The sequence below is a fragment of the Tauraco erythrolophus genome, chromosome 7 (genome assembly GCF_009769465.1).
Source record: "Tauraco erythrolophus isolate bTauEry1 chromosome 7, bTauEry1.pri, whole genome shotgun sequence".
NCBI lineage: Eukaryota > Metazoa > Chordata > Aves > Musophagiformes > Musophagidae > Tauraco > Tauraco erythrolophus.
The window spans coordinates 50024251-50047249 of record NC_141471.1 but is presented as its reverse complement, the minus strand read 5'-3'; the positions used below and the strand labels follow the sequence as shown (position 1 = coordinate 50047249).

Here is a 22999-nt window from a genome sequence, read left to right as displayed (position 1 = left end):
ATTAGAATGAAAAGTTTAATGGCCTAAATACAGTGCAGTCCTATTTGAAAAGCCTGATTTATCTTCTGTGGTTCCTTTTTTTTATACCGGTATTTCCTTGTTATGCCCTTGGTATTTCATAGCTGTCCTTTTTAAGCACTGAAGCAATTAGTTTTGAGAAGGCTGATTCTTCAGGGTCCAGTGCTTTCCTGCCTTTCATTCGCCGAAGCTGCACATTTTAATGAAGTTGTTTCATCTGTGTTGCCAAACACTAGAATTTTGCTGCTTCAATTCTAATTATCTCTGCTGGCAAATGCTATGTTTTATTAAAGCTGTCAAGTGCACTGTTCATTAAATGTCCACAGTCTGTGGTGCTGTGCACACAAATTAGATCAGCTTTGCTCCTTGATAGATTATGAAGAAGTTAAATATTTTTATATAAACCACTAAAATCGAGTCTAAGAGCCATCAGTGATGACTTAGATGAGTAAAACACACCTGTAGCTTCTTGAAACCTAGCATCTTGTCACAAACCACCTATAGTACGTACATTAAAACTCTAGTAGTACAGCTGAGTATACCGCTTGTAAGATTAGGGAGAATGAAAAAAAGAAAGACCCAGGGAACTACAGGCCAGTCAGTCTCACCTCAGTGCCCGGTAAGATCATGGAGCAGATCCTCCTGGAAACTATGCTAAGGCACATGGAAAATAAGGAGGTGATGGGTGACAGTCAACTTGACTTCACTAGGGGCAAATTGTGACTGACAAATTTGGTAGCCTTCTGTGATGAGGTTACAGCATTGGTGGATAAGAGAAGAGCAACTGACATCATCTACCTGGACTTGTGCAAAGCATTTGACACTGTCCCACATGACATCCTTGTCTAAATCGGAAACACATGGATTTCATCAAATGAAATGGACCACTCCAATGGATGGAGCACTCAGTGGATAAGGAATTGACTGGATGGTTGCGCTCAGAGAGTTGTGGTCAATGACTCGATGTCCAAGTGGAGGCCAGTGATGAGTGGTGTTCCTCAGGGGCCGGTATTGGGACCGGTGCTGTTTAATATCTTTGCCGGTGACATGGACAGTGGGTGGGGTTGAGTGCACCCTCAGCAAGTTTGCCGGCAACACCAAGCTGTGTGGTGTGATTGACACACTGGAGGGAAGAGATGTCATTTAGAGGGGCCTTGACAGGCTATAGAGGTGGGCCTCTATGAACCTCATGAAGTTCAGCAAGGCCAAGTGCAAGGTCCTGCCCATAGATCAGGGCAATCTCAAGGAAAATACAGGCTGGGCAGAGAATGAATTGAGAGCAGCCCTGAGGAGAAGGACTTGGGGGTGTTGGTTGATGAAAAGCTCAACGTGAGCCGACCGTGTGAGCTTGCAGCCCAGAAAGGCGACCATATCCTGTGCTGCATCCAAAGAAGTTTGGCCAGCAGGTTGAGGGAGGTGATTCTGCCCCTTTTCTCTGCTCTTGTGAGACCCCACCTGGAGTACTGTGTTCAGCTCTGAGATCCCCAACATAAGAAGGACATGGCGCTGTTGGAGTGGGTCCAGAGGAGGGCCACGAAGATGATCCGAGGGCTGGAGCACCTCTCCTATGAAAACAGACTGAGAGAGTTGGGGCTGTTCAGCCTGGAGAAGAGAAAGCTCTGGGAGACCTTCTAGCTGCTACCTTCCAGTACTTCAAGGGGGTCTACAAGAAAGCTGGAGAAAGACTTCTGGCAAGGGCATGTAGTTGATAGGACAAGGAGTAATGGCTTTAAACTGAATGAGGGTAGATTTCGATTAGATTTAAGGAAGAAATTTTTTACATTGAGGGTGGTGAAGCACTGGAACAGGTTGCCCCGAGAAGTTGTGGCTGCACCATCCTTGAAGGTATTTAAGGCCAGGTTGGATGAGGCTTTGAGTAACCTGATGTAGTGGAAGGTGTTCCTGCCCATGGCACGACGGTTGGAACTAAATGATCTTTAAGGTCCCTTCCAACCCAAACCATTCTATGATTATCTTATTCATTAAGAGACCATTTTCCTTCCTGAAGATATCTACATTGCCTCTTGAACTCTAGCTTTTATGTGTTTAGGATAAGATAAGTTTTGTTACATATGCTTTGATATAAGTAAAAGCATCAGTGCTAGTCTTTCAGTAGGGGGTTGTATAGTATAATTGGTCCTCCATTTAAAGCAAAGATGGCTTCATTTTAATGTTACTAACCTGGTGAATACAAAAGATTGCTATCGTAAGCAACTACCAGGTTCTCTTGTAATTGCATATCTCAAAAGGGAATTTTACTAGAAGATGTTTAATTCAAATATATGGGGCAGTAATAGAAATATTATACTTGCAAAGAAAATATTTGAGTCAGCTCTCATGTTGGCACTTTTCGAATTCTTTTGCTTTTATTAATTTTAGATTTTCAGTCTATCATTATCTTCAATAACACAAATAGTCATTCTTACTTTTTAATGGATTGTTTTCTCAATGTTCTCTATGAGCATAAATAAGATATTGTAATGATAGACTACCAGATAAGCACGTTGTTGATCTTTTGAAAAAATGTTTTTCTTACCCTTCAGCTATCTGTAGGAAATAACTTTAAATTTATTTTTAGTACCATTGCTTTATGGTATTTCTTTTCTGTATTGGTTACCTTATCTTTTGAAGAATGTAGTGTTTATACTTTCCAACATTACTTTTAAGTTTATCAGGCTGTATTTTAAACTTTCAGAGGAACAGATATTTATTGTACTCTTCATAGAAATCATAAATGACATCTCAAAGAGCTATGTAAAATAAACAGAACTTCCGGGCTCTTGGATATCTATTTTTTTTAGGCTTTGGTAGGAAACTATTGCCCTTCAAAATGCTGCGAGTCACTCTTTCTTGTCTCTTCTCCTTATGATCCAGTTTAAAGTGCTGTAGTACATATAGAAAATTCATACAGCCTGAAGTTGAATAGGCGGCTATGTATGTTTATATATTTCTTTATCTGTTAATGTATTATGCCTTATCATGTATATTTCATGGTATTTACAGGAAATAATAGCATTTTAGCAGTTTTTGAGTGTAGAAACAGAAATTAATGCTCTCAAAGCAACCATCTGAGCCTCTGCCTGTCAAAACCTTTCCTTCAGTAGTTAAATGTTTAAAGGAAAACATTTGCTCTTCACATGGCATGGCCTTTTATGCCACTGTAACAGAAGACTTTCCAAAGTGGCATTGGAGATGTTTCACAGTATCCTGAATTTTATCAGACTAGTAGAGAACTAAAAATCAAAAGTGTCTCACTTGAGAATTTATTGCAACTGGTTATACGATGTTTCCAGGCAAATATTCAAGTAGTGTCTTACCCTAAATGCGGTGCTGATGACTTAGTCCTGGCCCAACCAAAAAGTGGCATATAAACTAGAGATGTCATTTTGAATGCTATTCATAGGTTGAAGTGAATTCTTAAAAGGGTAGTAAAATACATTCTTTGTTATTGCTACTGGGTATCAGTCAAGCAGCCTAATTCTGCACCAGCTGTGGTATTCAGATGATCAATAAGATTATCCCAAAGAAAGATAGATTGTTCCTGTTGTTTTCAAGCATGCATCTGAGACAGAAGGTCATAAATACCTGAACAAAGAGATGTAGAAAATAAGCTGTTCTTGGCCACCAGTGCTTGTCTCCTAAAGGAAATTTCAGTGAGAGTTTTCCTTTGAAAAGAAAAACTTCAGAGGGCTGAAAAACATTCAAGGGCTGAAGTACTTTTTGTCATCTGAAATAATTAACCCAACTTCAGACCAATAATCTTTCGTCTTGTTCAACTTAAATTTTATCTTCATTCAAAGGCCTACTGTCGGACAGGAGGTGGATGAGAATAGATGGCATATTCTGTGACAGTGGAGTAGTTGAGTGATATTAGTGTATTGAGAGATTTGATGGGAAAGGGAAGCACGGAAGTCACCTAGGTGCATGTGGGAAGTCTACAACATGTGAAATATGACAATTTTTCCTTACTGTTGTTATTTTGTGTATTTTCTATGTATGTTTATATTTGACTTTAAGTCTGAATAATTGGACAAAATATTTCCTGAACCTTCTAGGGAGATTTGAAACGTATTCAGGCTTATATTTAATATCTAGTCTCAGATTTGGAAAAACTTCTCATGTTTTGGCTTCTTGGAAGTTACCTGAGATATTACTGTCACTAGCGTGAATAAATAAATATTTTGATTGCACTGCCTTATCCACTCTTTTCAGGTGGAGTGTGCAAGTGTGTTAACTACAACAGAGGAAAATAAATTTCTTTATAAACCCTGACGCCTTCCTCTTATCAGTATAGTCTCAGAAAATTGTGAAAAATCACTGAAGCAATTGTCAAGCATAAAAAAGACATGGTAAAGAGTGATGCAATTCGATTCAGAAACGGGTCTTTAATGTGCATGGGAAGTTAATTTTATGCTTACGAAAGTATACAAACAAAAACAACAAATAGATTTTATGTCTTACTGTGGGTTATCAAGCTGAAAGTGAAAAGAGTAAAATAAATACCATTAATAAAAGCAATACCACACAAAGGGAAATGTTCATGGTTCTGAATATTTAGAGATTAGGTTGATAAAGCTCTATGCTGTTTCTAAAAGTCCTTAGCCCTAACTAGGAACTCCTTCAGTTCAAAATAACATGGGAGAAGTTTTGGTCCAAGATTTTAGATTTGGCTCCCTGAAATTGATATTCTCTACTAAGATATTTGTTTTACTTTTTTAAAGTACTAGTTTTGTAGTACTTTAAATGTTGAACTTTAAGGAATAGAGAGAGTATTGCTTTTGTATTACTACATTTTTGGAAGGGAATAGTCATCTTCTAACCTTGGAAAAGGAAAATGAGATTATTTTTATTTTGAATTTTTTCTGTTGTTTTTACAGGAACACCAAGACACTGTGCTTGGGAATACAATGCACACCGTGATCGCCTTACTGAATAACATGGTTGCTAACAAAAGCACAAACATGAGGTTACTCTTTGAAGAAGGTACGTTGTCTTTATCTTTAGTTATTCTCCTTACTATAGATGTTTCCCAGTCTATTATAATACCTGGCACTGTGTGAAACTGTAGACTTGTATGTATTTATGTTCTATAGTGGTTGTTAGATAATCACGTTGTAACTGACTGGTATTCCTCGTCATTTCATCTGCCTCCCTTACTCGTTTGGTTATAAATTTAACTTTTAGAAAGCTGTTCCTCCAAAAAAATGTACTTACAGAAGAATTACTGACTGAAAGTTATGTTATGTCTGTGAAGAATGGCTTTGAAAAGGAGTGGGCTAGAGCTCTGCCCACAGCAGTGCAGAGCACAGGCAGAGAGAGCCTCTGCAAGTTCTTCCTTTTCTCCCTGCTCAAACCTGTGAAATGGTAAGTTGTACAGTATTTCTGCACTTTTAAAAAAGCTAGCTTCTGTTCCAGTCCAGCGATAAAGACTAATGGAGTGGAGCCCAAAATGACTGAGTGTTAGTGTACAAACCATCCATGTCTTCATTTCACTATATTTTATTATTGAAGCTACTTTTGTTTAGAAATTGGTTCTGGTTTACAAAATGAAGAGAAAGTTTCTGCTGTTGGAAATCTATATAAATTTTAAAAACTTGTTTAGAAATATACACATTGATAGCATTATTTTTGTTTATCCTTAATCAGTGTGTGACATTCAGCAATATAGATCTACACTATTATTAATACTATTTGTATAGAATAAATCAAAGACATAGACTACTGGTATAGCAGTATATAGCATGCTCCAGAAGGAAAACGAAGACATTTGCATAGAGAGACAGTGAAGAGACAGCTAAGGCTCTTGTGAAGTCAAGAGTTGAGAGGAAAAATTTTCAAAGTCTCTAGGAAAAGATTGGGTGGGGTGTCAGGTGAAACTTCGTCAGAGTATAGCGTTTTTATAGTAATCACATTAGAGGAAGAACCAGATGAGACATACTATGATTAATGATTGAAGTATAAACACTGATGATGATGATGAGCAAATTTGAAGAATTGGATCTTCCTTAGATACGCATTGGAAAAAAAAAAAAATCAGAACACATACCAGCCTAAAACTCCATCAAGATTTGCGGTAGTGGTCGTGCTCTCATTTTCATAATTACCTTAGCAGTTAAAGCACTCACCCAGAAAGTAGGAGACCTGAATTCGTGGTCCTTTGACTCTGAAGGGATTGAATAGACAATGGCATCATTCAGGAGACACACTGGAACTTGGCATTGTAGATAATAACATGCTTCTCTCCTCTGTTTGAAACAGATCCACTCTGAAGTTAGTGGTATGAGAACAAGGCTGGAAGAAAACAAAGAAAAGGAAAATATGGCTGAATTGGACAGAGGTGGTTTATAGGAATCTGTTTGGTTATTTCTCATCAAACTGTCTATCATGCTTGGAATTGCTTTGGGCTTTCTTGAGGTTTGGATTTAAGTGCTGCTTTTATTATCTTTGGGCACATCCACTGTGCTGGGCAAAATCCTAAGCTAGCACTGAGCTGCAGCAGGGTAACTTGTTAAATCTGCACAATGACATGCAAAGAAGTTAACTCAAGTCCCACAAGCACTGTAACCACATAACTGGCATGCCTTACTTGAAGTAATATGCTTTGCCTTTCTGCATGGCAAATAAGGTGCAAAACTATTTAACAACATGGCAAAACTGCATCCATTCCCTAAATATCTCCTCTTTATTGTCTCACAGAGCAAGCTCCTGTGTACTTTTTATGCTGCTGGTAGTATATCAGTGCTCTTTCCCTTCTCATCTGCTCCAAAAATAAAACGCATCTCTGCATCTCTTCCATCATGCTAGTTTCCAAATTAAGGAAGTGGGATAGAAACATTATTGAAGTCTTTTATCTTTTTATTGTGCTATGTCATAAATTACACCAGTAATATTTTCAGACTGTTAGTGACTGGGTAACACTAACTTGGGCTCAATGAACTTCAACATACTGACTAGGAAAAAAAGCACAGCAGACAAAAATAATTTATCTCAAGTAAAATGTCCCTATCATGTCTCATTCCTTTTCCCCATTGGCTAATCTTCAGAGTACTGGAAACCTGGATTCTGGCCAGTGCTTTATTGTTTAAGGGCCTAATTGTCAGATAAAGAACTTCTTAAATTTGGTTTGCAGGAATGTTATGAAGTTATTGATCTTGTAATTGTAGACTTTAAGATTTTCTTTGATCGAAAAAGGGAGAAAAGTTATTCCATACAAACTGGAAGGCTTTTTATCCTTTTCATTACCAACTGTAAATATGTAGTGTTCTTTACAAGAAAATACCTTAAACTTCCACTGCTGGTGTGTTTGATGTTCATCTTTGACATTTTTTAATGGCTTTTGTGTGACAGAGAAGGACATGATCTAGTAAAATGGACACTCCTCCTTGCAGAAAAGGATCCTTGAGTCCAAATGGAAAAGCTCAACATGAGTCAGCAGTGTGCCCTCGCAGCAATGAAAGCAAATCAGGGCTGCCATAAGAAAGAATAAATGGAAGATTGAGGAAAGTGATTTTTCTCCTCTATTCAGAACTTGTGAGATTGCATCTGGAATTCTGTGTCCAGTTTTGGGCTCCAAGCTGCAAGACACATTGATTGACAGACAGGAGCAAGTCCAAAGAAGGGCAACCACAATGTTTAGGAGGATAGGCCATATAGTGTGTATTTCCAGCCTTCACCTGTATTATTGCATGAAGTTATTACTTCCCAAGTGCAGAACTTGGTATTCGCCTTTGTTAAACTTCAACAGGTTTCTGGCAGCCCGTTTCTTGACCTCTTTTTGAATGTCAGCTCAACCCTTCATCACGTCAACCACTTGCCTCAATTCAATGTCATCTTCAAACTTGCTGAAGCTGTATGCTATTTCGTCCCAGTAACACTCTATGTCCAGCTGTTAATGAAGGCATTCAATATTCATGAGCTATTCTGCTGTCTTAAAAAATGCTGAAGCCAGAGTATTACAGGCCATCAATTTCCCTTATTTCCCCATTACAGTGTGATAATTAATTCATGTATATATGGAACTTTAGAAATTAAAAGCCTTAAATACTTGCTACTTATTGTAAGGATCTCAGGTTAGGGGGACAGTCCTGTCAAGTTTTTTGGTTTCCAAGAGACCAGATGTTAGCAATGAGGATTTCTTTCCGATTCTGTATATGCCTTTCTTCAGCTGCCAAGAAGCAGTATTTTTGCAGACAGATCATTTGGAAATTCTCGTTGCTGTTTCCTCTGTGCCTGTTAGCCTTCAGAACTCTTTCCTGCTCAAAGGAGTTGTATTAGGTGATAGATGTTTATTTTTTTTTCAGATGGGTTGCAGCTTACATGTTGAACTTTCCCCTTTCTCAAGGAAATCTTGCTTGATGACACTTGCCTCATTACTGCTTCCGTGATTTCATATTAATTACCATGATAAGGTGGTGCATTTCAGCAACTTGGGTACAGGGTAGACTGCCTACCATTAATTTCTCTCTCCTCTGAACTGTGTCCTTTTGTGTGACAATACATCAAACGTAATGATAACCACTTGTAATATTTAAAGGTGAAATGGAGAATAACGTATGCAACTAGAGTCACAGAGGGAATTTAAAATGGGCTTTGCTGTGTTATCAGCTATTAAACATTTATTCTGTTAACATTAATGACAGTTTCCACCTAATAATCAGAGGGGAATAATATGATTCAGTTTAATTATAGAGAATGGAATTCAGTAAGGAGTCTGGGATTACTGTAAGGTCTCTTGAGAAAAGTTATGGTGAGATGCAAAAAAGTTAAAACAATAATGGTCATTTTTAGCGTGGTCTTCTAAGAATGTGAAATGTACTCTCTTGGCTTCTGTCTGTCAGTCTCTTCCCTTCCTCCCTTTCCTCATCTTTTGAAATCATTGGACAACTTTAAATTAACTTTAGAGGGCATAGAGGTCCAAATATACAAAGTAGATATTGGTTCTATAATAATCAATAGCTGAGGAAAGGAGGAGATCTAAGTTAGTACTGTAGCTTAGAAGCTTAGACAATAGTATGGTCTCATCAATTATCTGTTCCCGGCTAATGTACAGCAAATGGAGCAGTGTAATACATGACATGCATGAAACAAACAAAAATGTATGGACTGTACAGAAAGAAAGGAATTTTAATACTTAAAATTTCCAAGTTAATTTTTTTTTAAAACCATACATTTTGCAACCTATTGTCTTGGACCATCCTTATGGAAGCCAGGTTGTAAAAATCCAAAAGGTGTCATTTCACCTTCAGGTAGGAAATAAGGAATGTAAGTGTGAGAGGAGCATCATTTTAGAACTGTTTTCCTTTTTTTATCATAAAGATAAGACACGATCAAAGCGGAGCTAACTGGTCTGAGTTTATATACTTGGTTAGAATAGTTCTTACTGATGGAAGTGAAACCTTCTCCTCTGTGATTCTATTTCCCTTAACATTTATTAAACTAATTTATAAAGCATAAAACTTATACTCTTGTATAGTATCTTGAGCTCTACTAACAGACTTGTAAAAAATCTATTAGTATTGCTGTATTTCCCCTGGCCATTTTGTATTCACTTCACATTTGCTTTGAAGGGTATCTGCAATCTTTTGGTTTAGGTTTGTAACCACTAAGTTCAACAGTATGTGTTAATGACTGAGGAGAGTACTTATGTCATGATCCCACAGGATCAGTCAGTGTATGGGAGAAACTCCCATTATAGCACATGCTTATAGTTGGATAACGTAGAATGGAGCAGTGCTAAGGTTTTAGAAATAGGGAAAGGGAGTCATCAGTGACAAAGATGGAAAGTTATTACCATGGAGAGAGGCAGGGATATAGATGCATATCTGTAGGAAATGGGGTATTTAGTTCTACTAGCCGTGAAACAGTCAGCTGTATATTATTTAGCACTTGTCATACTGAAAGGGTTAACATTTGCTGACTATAAAATGAACATCCAATTCTAGATGCTACAATCGTCAGCTTTAAGCAGGTGTTATAGGAGTACAGTAGATGATAATCTGTTTCTATAGTTGTTAGGGCAGTTTACTAAAAAGACATATTGTCTATATTAGACGTATTTTGTCTATTGACAAGCATTGACATAATGGCAAATTTAGGCATAAGATGAACCACAAAAGTTTGGCTGCTTGATAAGTGAGTGGTGTTAGAGTGCAAGACTGCTTAATTATCTGGAAAGCGTTGAGTAATAAATAACCAAGTGTATCAGTACTTAATGTAGTAAACCAGTACTCTAGTATAGCACATTATATATAAACTCTGTTTTCATAAATGATCGAATGGTTAGGGCTGGAAGGGACCTTAAAGATCATCTAGTTCCAGCTCCCTGCTGTGGGCAGACACCTTCCACTACATCAAGTTACTCAAAGCCTCATCTAACCTGGCCTTAAATACCTCCAGAGATGGGGCAGCCACAACTTCTTGGGGCAACCTGTTCCAGTGTTTCACCACTTTCATTATAAAAAATTTCTTCCTTAGATCTAAGCTAAATCTCCCCTTGTTCAGTTTAAAGCCATTCCCCTTGTCCTATCACTACATGCCCTTGTAAAAAGTTCCACTCCAGCTTTCTTGTAGGCCCTCTTTAAGTACTGGAAGACTGTCAGAAGGTCTCCCTAGAGCCTTCTCTGAAAGACAGAAGGTCCCTCTGAATGACATCCCTTCCCTCCAGTGTGTCAATCGCACCACACAGCTTGGTGTCATCAGCAAACTTGCTGAGGGTGCACTCGATCCCACTGTCTATGTCATCAACAAAGATGTTAAATAGCACTGGCCTCAGTACTGACCCCTGAGGAACTCCACTCATCACTGGCCTCCACTTGGACATTGAGCCATTGACAGCAACTCTTTGAGCGCAACCATCCAGCCAATTCCTTATCCACTGAGTGCTCCATCTATTGGAGTGGTCCGTTTCATTTGATGAAATCCATGTGTCTCCAATTTAGAGACAAGGATGTCATGCGGGACAGTGTCAAACGCTTTGCACAAGTCCAGGTAGATGATGTCAGTTGCTCTTCTCTTATGCACCAATGCTTTAACCCTATCATAGAAGGCTACCAAATTTTTCAGCCACGATTTGCCCCTAGTGAAGCCATGTTGACTGTCACCAATCACCCCTTTATTTTCCATGTGCCATAGCATAGTTTCCAGGAGGATCTGCTCCATGATCTTGCCAGGTACAGAGATGAGACTGACTGGTCTGTAGTTCCCTGGGTCTTCCTTATTTCCCTTTTAAAAAATGGGGTCTATGTTTCCCCTTTTCCAGTTGGTAGGAACTTCACTAGACTGGCCATGCCTTCTCAAATATGATGGAGAATGATTTAGCAACTTCATCTGCCAGTTCCCTCAGGACCTGTGGATGCATCTCATCAGGTACCATGGACTTGTGCACCTTAAGGTTCCTTAGAGGATCTCGAACCTGATCTTCTTCAGTAGGTGGTTCTTCATTCTCCTAGTCCCTGCCATTCCCTTCTATGACTTGGGCAGTGTGGCTAGAGTACTTGCCAGTGAAGACTGAGGCAAAGTGGTTGAGTACCTCAGCCTTCTCCATATTTCAAGTAACCAGGTCTCCCATTTCTTTCCACGTTTTCCCTAGTCCTCCTTTTATCACTGACATACCTATAGAAGTTTTTCTTGTTACCCTTGATGTCCCTGGCCAGATTTAATTCTAATTAGTAATTACAATAATTTTAATTAATAAAATTATCTAATTTTATTTTTCTCTTAAATTCGGTCTTTTTGTCACCTTTGTTTCTTTTCTTGTTGTCTTTCTTGGTTGGTTTTGTTTGTTTTACAGGTAGTTTGCACAAATTAAAAATAGAAAATGTTAAATCATCTTATTTGTCTGTAGTTAGTAGTGCTTTCAGACTGAGTCCTGTTTGTCCGTGGGTTGTATTCAAAGGCAGGGAAATTCTTCATTCTAACTGTTGCATCATGTGCATTTTGCTCATAGGAAGAGTTTGGACGTAGTGTATTAGAATGTAGAGAAACATGTTTCAAAGGCTTCATGGGGACCCTCATTCTGAAGAACTGAACAAAGCAAGTTGTTAGAAAATAAACCTTACAGGCTGTAATGGATAACTTCTGATAGTCTTTCTGCAGCTATTTATTCCTGATATTGCCTCAAATTTATTACATTTATATAAGCAACTATTTTCAGTATGTATAAAAAGTAATTCCAAATAATTCTGTCTTTAAGAGAAGTTTCCACTGTAATTCAAAGCTGATCTAGTAAATTGCTTGCAGCCCATTACTTACTAATGAGTTTACATTTTTAGCTTTTTTGGAATCTCATTATGCTTCATAAATGGTTTATGAAATTTTTTTCATGATGGTCTTATAAGGAGATGGTGTGTATATATATGGAGTTCAATTCAGTCCTGTTGAATCGAATGACCTTTTCCAGGCTTTACTTCTCTGATCATGTTTTGCTACTATCCTGAAGTAACGACCACCAGCAGTATAAGCATATTTGTCTTGATGTTTAAAACCTTTTCCATTATATGGTACAGCAAATCCTAAACTTTATTCCTCATATGTTAATGTTGTTGAATCTTGGGAACTAAAGCAGAAGTGAAGTCGTGGGGTTTAACACTTAGAACAATAAAACTAGTCTTCAAGTTCTTTAAAAATGCAACAGGTATTAGTAGTATATGGTGCTTCAAGCAGTTTGTGTAAAAAATAAAGTTCCTAAGGAAGGACCTTTAGTGGAAATATAGAATGTCATATTCAGCAGTTGTTATATCCGATATCATATTAAGAACGCATGGTAGGTGCTTAAAGCAGGGACAATTATTAAAAAGGAAGAGATCTGCAATAAACTTTGTAGTCAGATCATCGTAACTCATTTGCATCTCATGAAAGAAAGATCAGCCTTCATGGATGAGGTATCCTTATTCATCTTGTGGTCCACTTCTTTGACTTTTAGTCAAATGTCAAGAGATTAATTAGATTTCAGATGTCTTCATGTGTCATATTGTTAAAGTCTGTTAAATACTGCATATCCAAAAAGTGGCACTCATGAGACCAACATTCAACTTTAACCTTTTTCTTAAAAACCCCAACAATCTCTTATATTCACAGATCTTTATTGTAATGATTGGTAAATGACAATGAATTCTGAGCTTTCTAGATAGATCCCAAAGGTTTCTAACTTACCTAAATCTTTGGAGAATATTCTTCTACCTTTCACTTCCTCACAGATAATTGTATTTCAGCCTCAGCCTCCAAAAGACGTTTGATTATGCTGCCCATAGCACACTTTTAAAGAACAGCTTCTAGCTTCCTAGCCAGCTCTCTTTAGCCTGCTAAATTGTCAGTGTTCATGAAATTAGGCACAGTAACCTGGCAACTCCGATCCTCCTCCCTGCTGCACCCACCTATGCAGCAGTAGTCTGAACTACTGTGAAACACTGAGATGTTGGTGTGATATTGCATGGGGCTTTGATTTTAGGAATTCAAGTGAGTTGTTGAAGTGGCTGGCTTCAAAGTTACAGGATTTTCTTCTGAGATGGGGAAACTAACTAACTGTAAAACAGTGATCAAGAAAAGGACCATGGATTAGTCATACAGGAGAACTCTGCTTGCAAGGGAAAGGCAGTATTTATAAAATCCTATAGAATACATCACTTAAACTAATATGACCTTAAAAAAAACCCACAATAAAATCCACAGATTAGTCTGTGAATAAGTCAGACGCACATTCAGAGTGGTTCTGAAGCCATTTGCTCATCACTTAGTATCCCCTATTTATTCCAAGGCGGCAGGAGTTTTCTGGAAAACATTTCAGAATACAGTATAGGAATATTTGTTCAGTGACAGAAGATAGGAAGTATGTTGTTTCATGGCAGTACTTTTTATATCTGCTTATTTTACAGCATCCTAAGCAAATACAAAACTTAGTTCATATGCAACATACTGTGGTTCTGGATGGGAAGATTGGCAGGGAGAATAAGTTAGGGAAATAAACGAGTAACAATTTAAAAACATTTTTTCTGTATTTAATCAATGTTTAGAAACAAAATGCTCTCCGTTAAAAAAAAAAAAAGTAAAGTAAGAACTTATTTTAAAATACAGAAAATAAATGCAGAAAGACTTGTATCATCCTGTCTGAGTCATTGCAGATGTTGCTTCTGTATCACTTGGTTGTGACAGGGAAAGTCCCTCGGTTAGGAAGTGTACACCTCACAGCCTCTGCCGTGTGGGACGTAAGCCTTTCACAGCTCCCTGCCAGTACTGTAGTAATTAGTTCAGCTCTTGAGCACAGAGATGTCTCCATGAAAACCTAAAGATAGTAGTCGTGTGTGTCTATGTTCATTTGAGTTACAGCTTATGTGAGAAGTCAGTGGTGGCTGAGCCTGAAGAAGGCTCTTCTATGATGTTATGAAGTTCAGAATGTTTTTTAATAGTATTAAGACATGTTTTTCTGACTCAAAATGCCAGTAACTCAGGTGGAAGTGTGTAACATCACATGGGTAAACTTACAAGTCTGGTATCATAAAAGATAAGTGGGAATCATGTCAAAATAGCATGGTAGTAGTGAAGTCTTTGAGGAAAAAATAACCTGTGTCATCCTGTGATATTTAACAATACAGCCATCTGAAAAGGATGAAAATAGAAACAGTAATTGCTATGAGAAACAGTCATGCCATTCAAGTAGAACTGGGCCTGTTGTTGTTGAGAGCTGTGCCCATAAGGTGCAAATGTCACAGCGTGCTTGCTAAGACTTCAAAGGATAAAATAAGTTAATAAAGGCTCAATAGGTTGTTACAGCCTTGCTCATGCTGTACTGTAAAAGAGGACTAGCCTTTTCTGTGCCCAGAGTAGGCTTCCTGATACCGTCCCTGTGCACAGCCAAGCAGATCAACTTGCAGCGTAGCTGTCTGCTTAAACTACCTAAGAGATCTCATTTTAACACCTAACTGATGGAAGAGAAAGGAGTAGCAACAAGAAATGTTCAAAATCTTTTAATTCCATGATATTCTAGTCTGAGAGGCTCTATGCAGAAATCTGATAATGTAACCAATCAGCTTAGTTTAATAGTGGGAAATTAGTTCAATAAATATAGCACTTTCAAAACTTATATATTTCTAATATGCCAACTATAATAGTAATTTTTTTTTATGCCTATCAGATTCCTAGACAAAACTAAGACTTAAGGTTTTGCCTGAGCAATTACACTGACTAATAATGTTTGGAAGTACAAAACTCATTTGAAAAATGAAATTTTTATGTTAAAATGTAAAGCATTGGTTTTGTTTCTGAGGTTGTGGCTATCTAAAGGTTTCCTGATGACAAACTCGGCTCTGGGTAAAGGAAAACATCTGCAAAGCGTTATGCTCCTTTCACCCATGTATCTGTACAAATGATAGGTTTTCCTCCTCTCTGGAGACTTTTGCTTTCATTCTAGGTGCTGCTTTTCCTGCAGTCTAATTTAAGCAGTATCGTTAGATGTTATGCTAGCACTCCCCTGAAGTGTAACCCATATCATCTATTAGAACTAGTGGATTTCAGTTTAAGAGAAAATGAATAACTAAGTAAAAGTGTAGCTATCACATTAGCCACAGGTTAACTATTGATGACAAAAACTATTTAAGTTGTTACAGATAATAAATTAAAATCTAATTATGATGATGTCCCTATGGAGCTTGGCAGATGTAATCACTAAGCTAAAAGATGGTACTAGGGGATGAAATCAAAAATGCAACTATGTATTTGAAAAGAGTCACAGTTTGAATACAGTTACTATGCCATGGGTTGTAGAGCTTTCATATATTTTCTGTTCTAGTTGTTAGAACAATTTCAGTATGAAAGCAATGTATCACTGCCAGTTCGAGGTAAGTGTAAAGTCGCAAATGTACAAAGTGCTATACACAAAATTAAACTACATCAATCATTGCTCTGTCATAGGGGTAATAGTCTTCTTCAGATGCTCTTATTCAATCCTACTGAAAGAAGTTCAGTTTATCAATTGCTAAAGACAAGCATCGGTTTTGGCAGGACCAGATCTATGTAGTGGACAGATAAATGAAATCTGATGTTTTTCACTGGCTTAAAAAATGGTTTGTGTTTTTTTTGTTTTGTTTTAGGTGCTTTCAATAGTTGTTTTAGCTCCTCTTTTCTAAGTTATTTTCAGGAAAATTGTGGACTGAACAAATGTGCTCGTCTCACAAAATAATCTGTTTAAACTGTTTGTGGACAATTAAATACTTTTCTCTTTAAAGCAGAAAGGGTATTATATCTTAATGGAGAAACTGAAGTTATTGACGTTTTTAAAGCCTTTTGAAAGTCCTAATTTGTACACAAATACAAAGTAATAGTCTATATTACTTGAAACTTTTAATGTGATCGTGTTTTTCCACCTAAATATTTTTTAATTTTTTCAAATTTTAGCTAAAATACAACATTTATGTGTAGTCTTTATAGTTTGATGTTTTCTTTTGCTATTCAGGATCTAATTTTGTAGCTTTCTTTAGCTTAGTTTTTCAAACACTGTAAGTTATGTTTTTATGTTCATTTCATATTTAAGAATTCATTTATATAGATAAATTTCTTTTGAAGTCTAAAGCTATAGATCCATCTCTATGCACAGACTTTCCACCATCTTAAGGCAGTATGTATTCAGATGAGCCTTTGTGTTCTCATTATTTAGGCAAGTTATCACTCCTTAACTAGTAGGTTTTTCCTGCAGCATTTGATCAATGCCTTGTAGATTTGATATGGTAACTCTTCATATGTATATTTGTAGCCATGAGTATTTCCATTTTATACCAATATATCTGCACATAGTCAGTTTTTGCCAGCCAGCTGTTGGAGGAACCTGATTGATTTGCAGTTGAAACCTCCAGCTGAGGGACAGTGGTTATCTAAGCTGCTCTGACAAAGATGTAGATGCTCATCAGATGATACCATTTGATTTTTTAAAAAAATATATTTCACAAATATGATACAAACTTGTCTATGCACCATTAAAAAATAATATTTTGTCTTGTTTTAGCTTTTTTCTAATTGGATCAAGATTGTGTTTATGTAAGAAGGGTTTATGAAGACAAGTGTGTCAGCAAAGACCTGTGCTCAAGCACATGTGGTGGATTTCAGATCTGAGTTTTAAGCAAATCAGTGTAACTTTTCATTTAAAGAGGCCCTAACTTGATAAACATTGCGGGGGGAGGTTGTTTCATAAGTAGGATTTAAAGGTTTTCATAGATGTCTCCACATTGTTAGGAGACACCATCAGCTAGCTGTTCCTTCTTTTTGGTTGAGGAAAAATATATGTGCTTGCCTTTGAATTTTTAAGATGAATAGGGGAAGAAATAGGATATCTTTATGAAGTCTAAAACTCTTTTCTGACTTTTAGGAGATTGTAAAAACTGGGAAGATTTTTATTTATTTTTCTTTAAAGATAAGAGAAAAAAGGATGGAAACTTCTTGTTCACCTGCATCCATTTAGTCTTATCTTGTCTTATCTTTCCTGAGGGCCATTCTTTCTTTGCTTATCATACTGTAGGTTACTTACTCAATAACCTCTCACCCCTATTCCCTGTGAGACTTGGCAAAAATCTGGTAAAGTGTTGTTAATGGGTTTATTCACACTTTTAAAAGACTGTATTTCCTAGCTAACATGCTCAGATTGTGACAATACAGCTTTTTAGCCAACAATACAGACATGAAATATGACTTATTTCCCTGGATGGCAACAAAACTACCACTACTATATGTATTATATAAAGATTGAAAAAACAGTTAAATTATGGATGATGGCTCAACAGTCTTTCCAATAAACTAGCTGTGTCCTCTTCAAGCACAGACATTGTGTATTTTGATCCCACCACCCAACCCAGAATGATGTTAAATGTGGGTTTATGCCATCATTTATCTTACAAGAAAAACATGCTCAAACTGTTACTTACTGTGCATTTTCTTCAGAAATTGTTGAGTTCAGAAAGCACGTGATTCAAACAGCAACACAAGAAGATTAGTTTAGCGGCAGTATATTGTCTATGCTATGAGGAAAAGTCATAAGCAAGGTAAGGAAAAGACAGATGAAATACCCAAAGGAACAGGTTATCAAGGCAGGTTTAGGAATTTTGACAGCAGATATGGAAAGACCAGCACTGCTTGCAAAATGTTGCCTGCCCAAGCTATGGGTCAGACAGTCATGCAGACTGGGTTTGTGCATTACAGATCTACCTGAATACAAAGATACTCAGTCTGGACTGAGTGCAAGAACTGACTAGGGGCTCTTGCCACTTCCAGGAAAACCTGTGTTCATGAAAGGTGTGTATGGTCCGTCATGCTTGTAACCAGCGACAGTAACACATGCAGGAGGCAGCAAACGACCACTCTTGGCTATAACCTCCTAATTGAGTTCCGTCAAGCTGGCCAGTGTTGGTGCTGCCTGTGATGCCCAGTGTCCCAAGCTGAGTTATAGCCGGCTATCCCAGTTCAGTGCAGTATTCTGGCAGACCAAGTTGTGCAAAATGTTTAACCTCTACTTGCCCTGAAATTGCCTGTCTCGCAAACTTAATTGTATACATCTCTCATTTCAGGTGTCATCTTCTTGTAGCTTCTCTCCAGTTCTTGCATAACTTGTTGACAGTCCTGTTTCACAGATGTTAATTCCTCTGGTCTTACTGTCAGAGCTACTTTTACTTCATATAGATCTAGACTCACTAGATGCAGGCTTCACTTTTTGTAGCCGACTTCCAACGTCCCTGTCCCTTAAAGCACAATCTTCATAGAATCATAGAATGGTTAGGGTTGGAAGGGACCTCAAAGATCATCTGGTTCCAACCCCCCTGCCATGGGCAGGGAAATCTTCATCAAGCCTAGTCAGTTCTCTCTTTCTAAAAATGTTGATGAACAGAGGCAAAGGACAAGCCTGGTTCAGACAGAGCAGAGCCAAAATTTTGGTCAGATCTCAGCTGTTTACAGGTAGCTACTGCATGTTGGTTCCATCTGGAAAAGTATGCGCTCCTGTACTGAAACTCATTGGGCATCCCTAAAGCTATTTGACATACTAGCTTTCTCCCTGAACCAGAAAAAGTGTTTCTTCACATAAACAGGGGGAAGCCCTATCAAATATGCCCTGATGACACCATTCTGTAGGCTATCTATTGCAATCCTGAATCCTAGATGGAAGCAATGACCTGTGCTGAATCTGTTGCAGAGCATATTATTTTAGAAAATGCTGGGGATATTACTTCATTGTTTCAAGCTACTGTTAAATTGTATCATCCTTGATGTTTGTCTCTTTGCTTGAGATAACGTGGAGGAGGAGCAAAGGAACATGAGCCCTTATTTGCAAGTTTCCCCTTTCCCCCCACCCCCATTATGTATCTTATCAAACAAAAAGATTGAACTTAATTTCTTGGCCTGAATTTGCTTTCTGGAATCAGTGGTCTATGCATAAGCAGGCTGGAGGAGAAGTGTAGGTACATGGCGGGTAGTGCCCAAGGCTCACAGAAGTGACAGATGAAGCACGGCCTAGGACAGGATGGGGAGGCTCCCTGTGTTGGACCGTGTTGGTAAAGTTACTGGGACCCTGCAGTACATTAATGCCCAATAAACACCTATGCCCAGCAGAGCAGACATAGTGGAGAAAAAGGGAAAGGTACTGTCATGGTTTAGCCTTGCCTGGCAACTAAGCACAACACAGCTACTCACTCCCCCCAACTCTGATGGGATGGAGGTGAAATCAGAAGAGTGCAAGTGGGAAAGAAACTCATGGGTTGAGATAAAACTAGTTTAATAATTAAAATGATATAACAAGAAGAATTTTTAAAAATTATGAGGAAAAGAGGGGGAAAAAAAACCCCAAACAAACAAAGGGAGAGGAAAATAAAAACCAAGAAGGACAAGTGATGCAAATGAAAACACTTGCTCACCATCAACAGACCAAAACCCAGCCGGTCCGGGAGCAGCACCACCTCCTGCCAACCTCTCCTTCAATTTTATTGCTGAGCATGATGTCATGTGGTATGGAATACCCCTTTGGCCAGTTGGGGTCAACTGTCCCAGCCGTGTCCCCTTCTAAATTTTTGTGCATCTCCAACTTTCTTGCTGGTGGGGCAGTCTGAGAAGCAGAAAAGACTTTGATGCTGTGTAAGTGCTGTTTTCAGCACAATCCCAAAACATAGCCCCATACAAGCTACCATGAAGAGATTTAACTCTATCCCAGCCAAAACCAGTACAGATACTAAACCAGAACTTGCATACCAAGTTTCTTTTGCTGTTCTGTTGCATGTTTTCACAGGACACCCACTTAACAAGAAATTCTGGCTCTCTAAATCCCTCTTTTCTGTTCTCTGGTGGCCGTCTCTCTCACTATAGTTGTATCAATGTTCTTAACTTCTTTTTCACCTCTGAAGAAATTAGTTGCCCTTGAGCAAAGCAGAATCCAGATTCTCAGTTAAAGCATCAGATCCTGTCATGATTTAGCTCAGCCAGCAGCTAAGCTACCACAAAGCTGCTTGCTCACTCCTCCCCTTTGGTGGGGTGAGGAGGAGAAAAAAATGTGACAAAAGGCCTGAGGGTCGAGATAACAACAGGGAGGGATCACTCACCAACCATGGCCCTGGGCAAAACAGACTCAGCTTGGGGACAAATCAATTTGATTTGTTATCAGTTACTTCAGAGAGGATAACAAGAAACAAAGCCAGATCTTAAAAACACCTTCCCCACCCCTCCCTTCTTTCCTGCTCTACCTCCTCCCCCTGCAGCAACGAAGGGGAATGGGAGTTGCAGGTCGGGTCATCACATGTTGTTTCTGCTGCTGCTTCCTCAAGGGGGAGGACTCCTCACACTCCTCCCCTGCTCCAATGTGGGGCCCCTCCTGATGGGAGACAGTCCTCCATGAACTTCTCCAACATACGTCCTTCCTGAAGGATGCAATCCTTACCCATCAGATTGCTCTAGCACGGGCTTTTCCCACAGAGTCACGGCTTCCCACAGACTGCAGATGCATCTCTGCTCCACTGTCAGTCTCCAGCAGCACAGGGGATCCTTCCCATGGAAACTTCCTATATGAACTCCTTTAGATGCAGGCATCTCTGCTCCAGTGTGGGGTCCTTCACAGGCTGCGAGTGGGTCTCTGCTCCACTGTTAATCTCCATGTGCCGCAGTGGGGCCACCTGCCATCTCACCATGGGCTGCAGGGGAATCTCAGCCCCGGCACACCTCCTCCTGCTCCATGTTCACTGCCCTTGGTGTCTGTGTGGCTGTTTCTCTCAGATCTCAGTCCTCTTTCCTCTGCAGCCATGCCAGGCTCAACTGGCCCGACGAACCTCAGTAGTCCCATCAGGATGAACTCTTCTCAGCAGGCATCCTGGGAGTCCAGCACTTCGGAGTGCTGCCAGCCATGCTGCTGCAGCCATCTCCAGTTGAGTGGCAGTGGCCCAGTGTGGGCAGCCACCCATGCAGGAGGCCAGGGGGGCCAGTCCCCCGCCTTGCCCCTCTCTTCACTGCAGGTCCCGTCTGGCTTGGTTTCCTTTGTACCGTTTTTAAATAGGGCATTCACAGAAGTGCTCGTTGGTTCAGCCTTGGCCAGAGGTGGGTCTGACCTGGCCAGAGGACAGTCCAACTGGTTTTGGAGCCAGGGAAATGTCTTGTGTCTTCTTACAGGGGCTATGTCTGCAGTCCCTCCCCTCCTATCAAAACTCTACCGCATAAACCCAACACAGATCTGCAGCAGGATCCAGTTCAGCTTGTTGTTGGGGGGTGAGAGTGGTATAGTTCACTGTTTCGGTTTCAAAACTGAGTGGCTTAGGCTAAGAGAGCCCAGTGGACTAAACCATTCCCTGTGATCTCCTTCCAGTGCTTACGCAGAAGTTTCTACAAGAGTCTGAGCCAGTCTGTTACCGTATATGCAGGCTCCACTACTCCGAGCAACAGGTACCTGCATAAAAAAAAATGTACAGGCTGTCCACAACCTAGTGTCAGTAGACCCATGCTCCTATTGTGTGCGTCCTGTTGCGATAGCGAAAACAGAGTATGGAACACAGTATTCAAACACACAATAGTTCTTTCAGAGCCGGGGCTACCTCTTGATTAAATAAGCTGAGTTGTAGCACCAGCTGACTTATTTCAGTGCAATTGTTTGAAATCAATATAGTTGGGATCAGGTTGCTGTGCTGACAGAAGGTGAAGGCTCTTTTGGTCTAGGTTGTACTAATGACGAGTATTAGGTAAGGCACTTTTGGTAGAGCCTGAGGTGACAGTGTGATGAGTTCCAGCTCAAAGATCCTGGTGGTAAGGTTGAAAATCATGGATAGGTCAAAGTAGAACAAGTATCCATGCAAACAAAACAAGACGTATGCCTGAGCCACTTAAGAAGGGTAGTAACATCTGAGATGAAAAGCCTGTTGTTAGATTTTAGAGATTTAATCAGATGTGGCATTATTGGTATGGCCAGATGATAGCAAATGAGAAAGAGAGCCTGCTGGTCAACGTTATCCTAACACTTGCTCAGAAAAGAGTTGACCTAGCAGAGTAGGTTTAAGGCCACAGAATTTAATCTGGTCATAGCTGCAAAACTGGATTTACTATCGTTTAACATCTTGACCTCTGTTTAAGCCCTTTAATCATGTGTAAAATACACCAAGACCACCTTGGACAGTTGCAATTACTTGTTGTCAGCTTTCATTTCTGTTGTAAACTTAATTGATGAATAAGGCGGGATGGTACAGGAAACTGGCATAGATTCAGTTTTGTTGTAATAACAAGCAGCAAATTCCTCTTAGTGGATACTCTAGGCTTTGCCTTTGGGCTTTCGTCTAGTTGTAACAATTGTAAAAGACTGTCACTTAAAAATCTAAGTATTTGTACTCTGGAAGTTTTCATCGTATGGAAGACTGATGTAAATAGACCAAGAGGAGTAGGAATAAATATTTAATATCTTTCCTTACAGAGCATGACTTTTCAGTAGGGAAATTTACTGAGTTATATGTGAGAACAGTAGTCAACTGTGTTTTGTTTCTGCAATTTAAAACCA

At 39.1% G+C, this 22999-nt stretch overlaps 1 protein-coding gene across 3 annotated transcripts in view; it reads left to right on the top strand.

The window, feature by feature from the left end:
* The window catches only part of ULK4 (unc-51 like kinase 4), a 240899-nt gene that overhangs the window by 136443 nt on the left and 81457 nt on the right, over positions 1 to 22999 (top strand). For all 3 annotated transcript variants that reach the window (XM_086614586.1, XM_086614587.1, XM_086614589.1), the window contains exon 31: positions 4896 to 5001. In XM_086614586.1, the coding sequence (XP_086470712.1) occupies positions 4896 to 5001 (106 nt within the window). The remainder of the gene's footprint in view (positions 1 to 4895; positions 5002 to 22999) is intronic.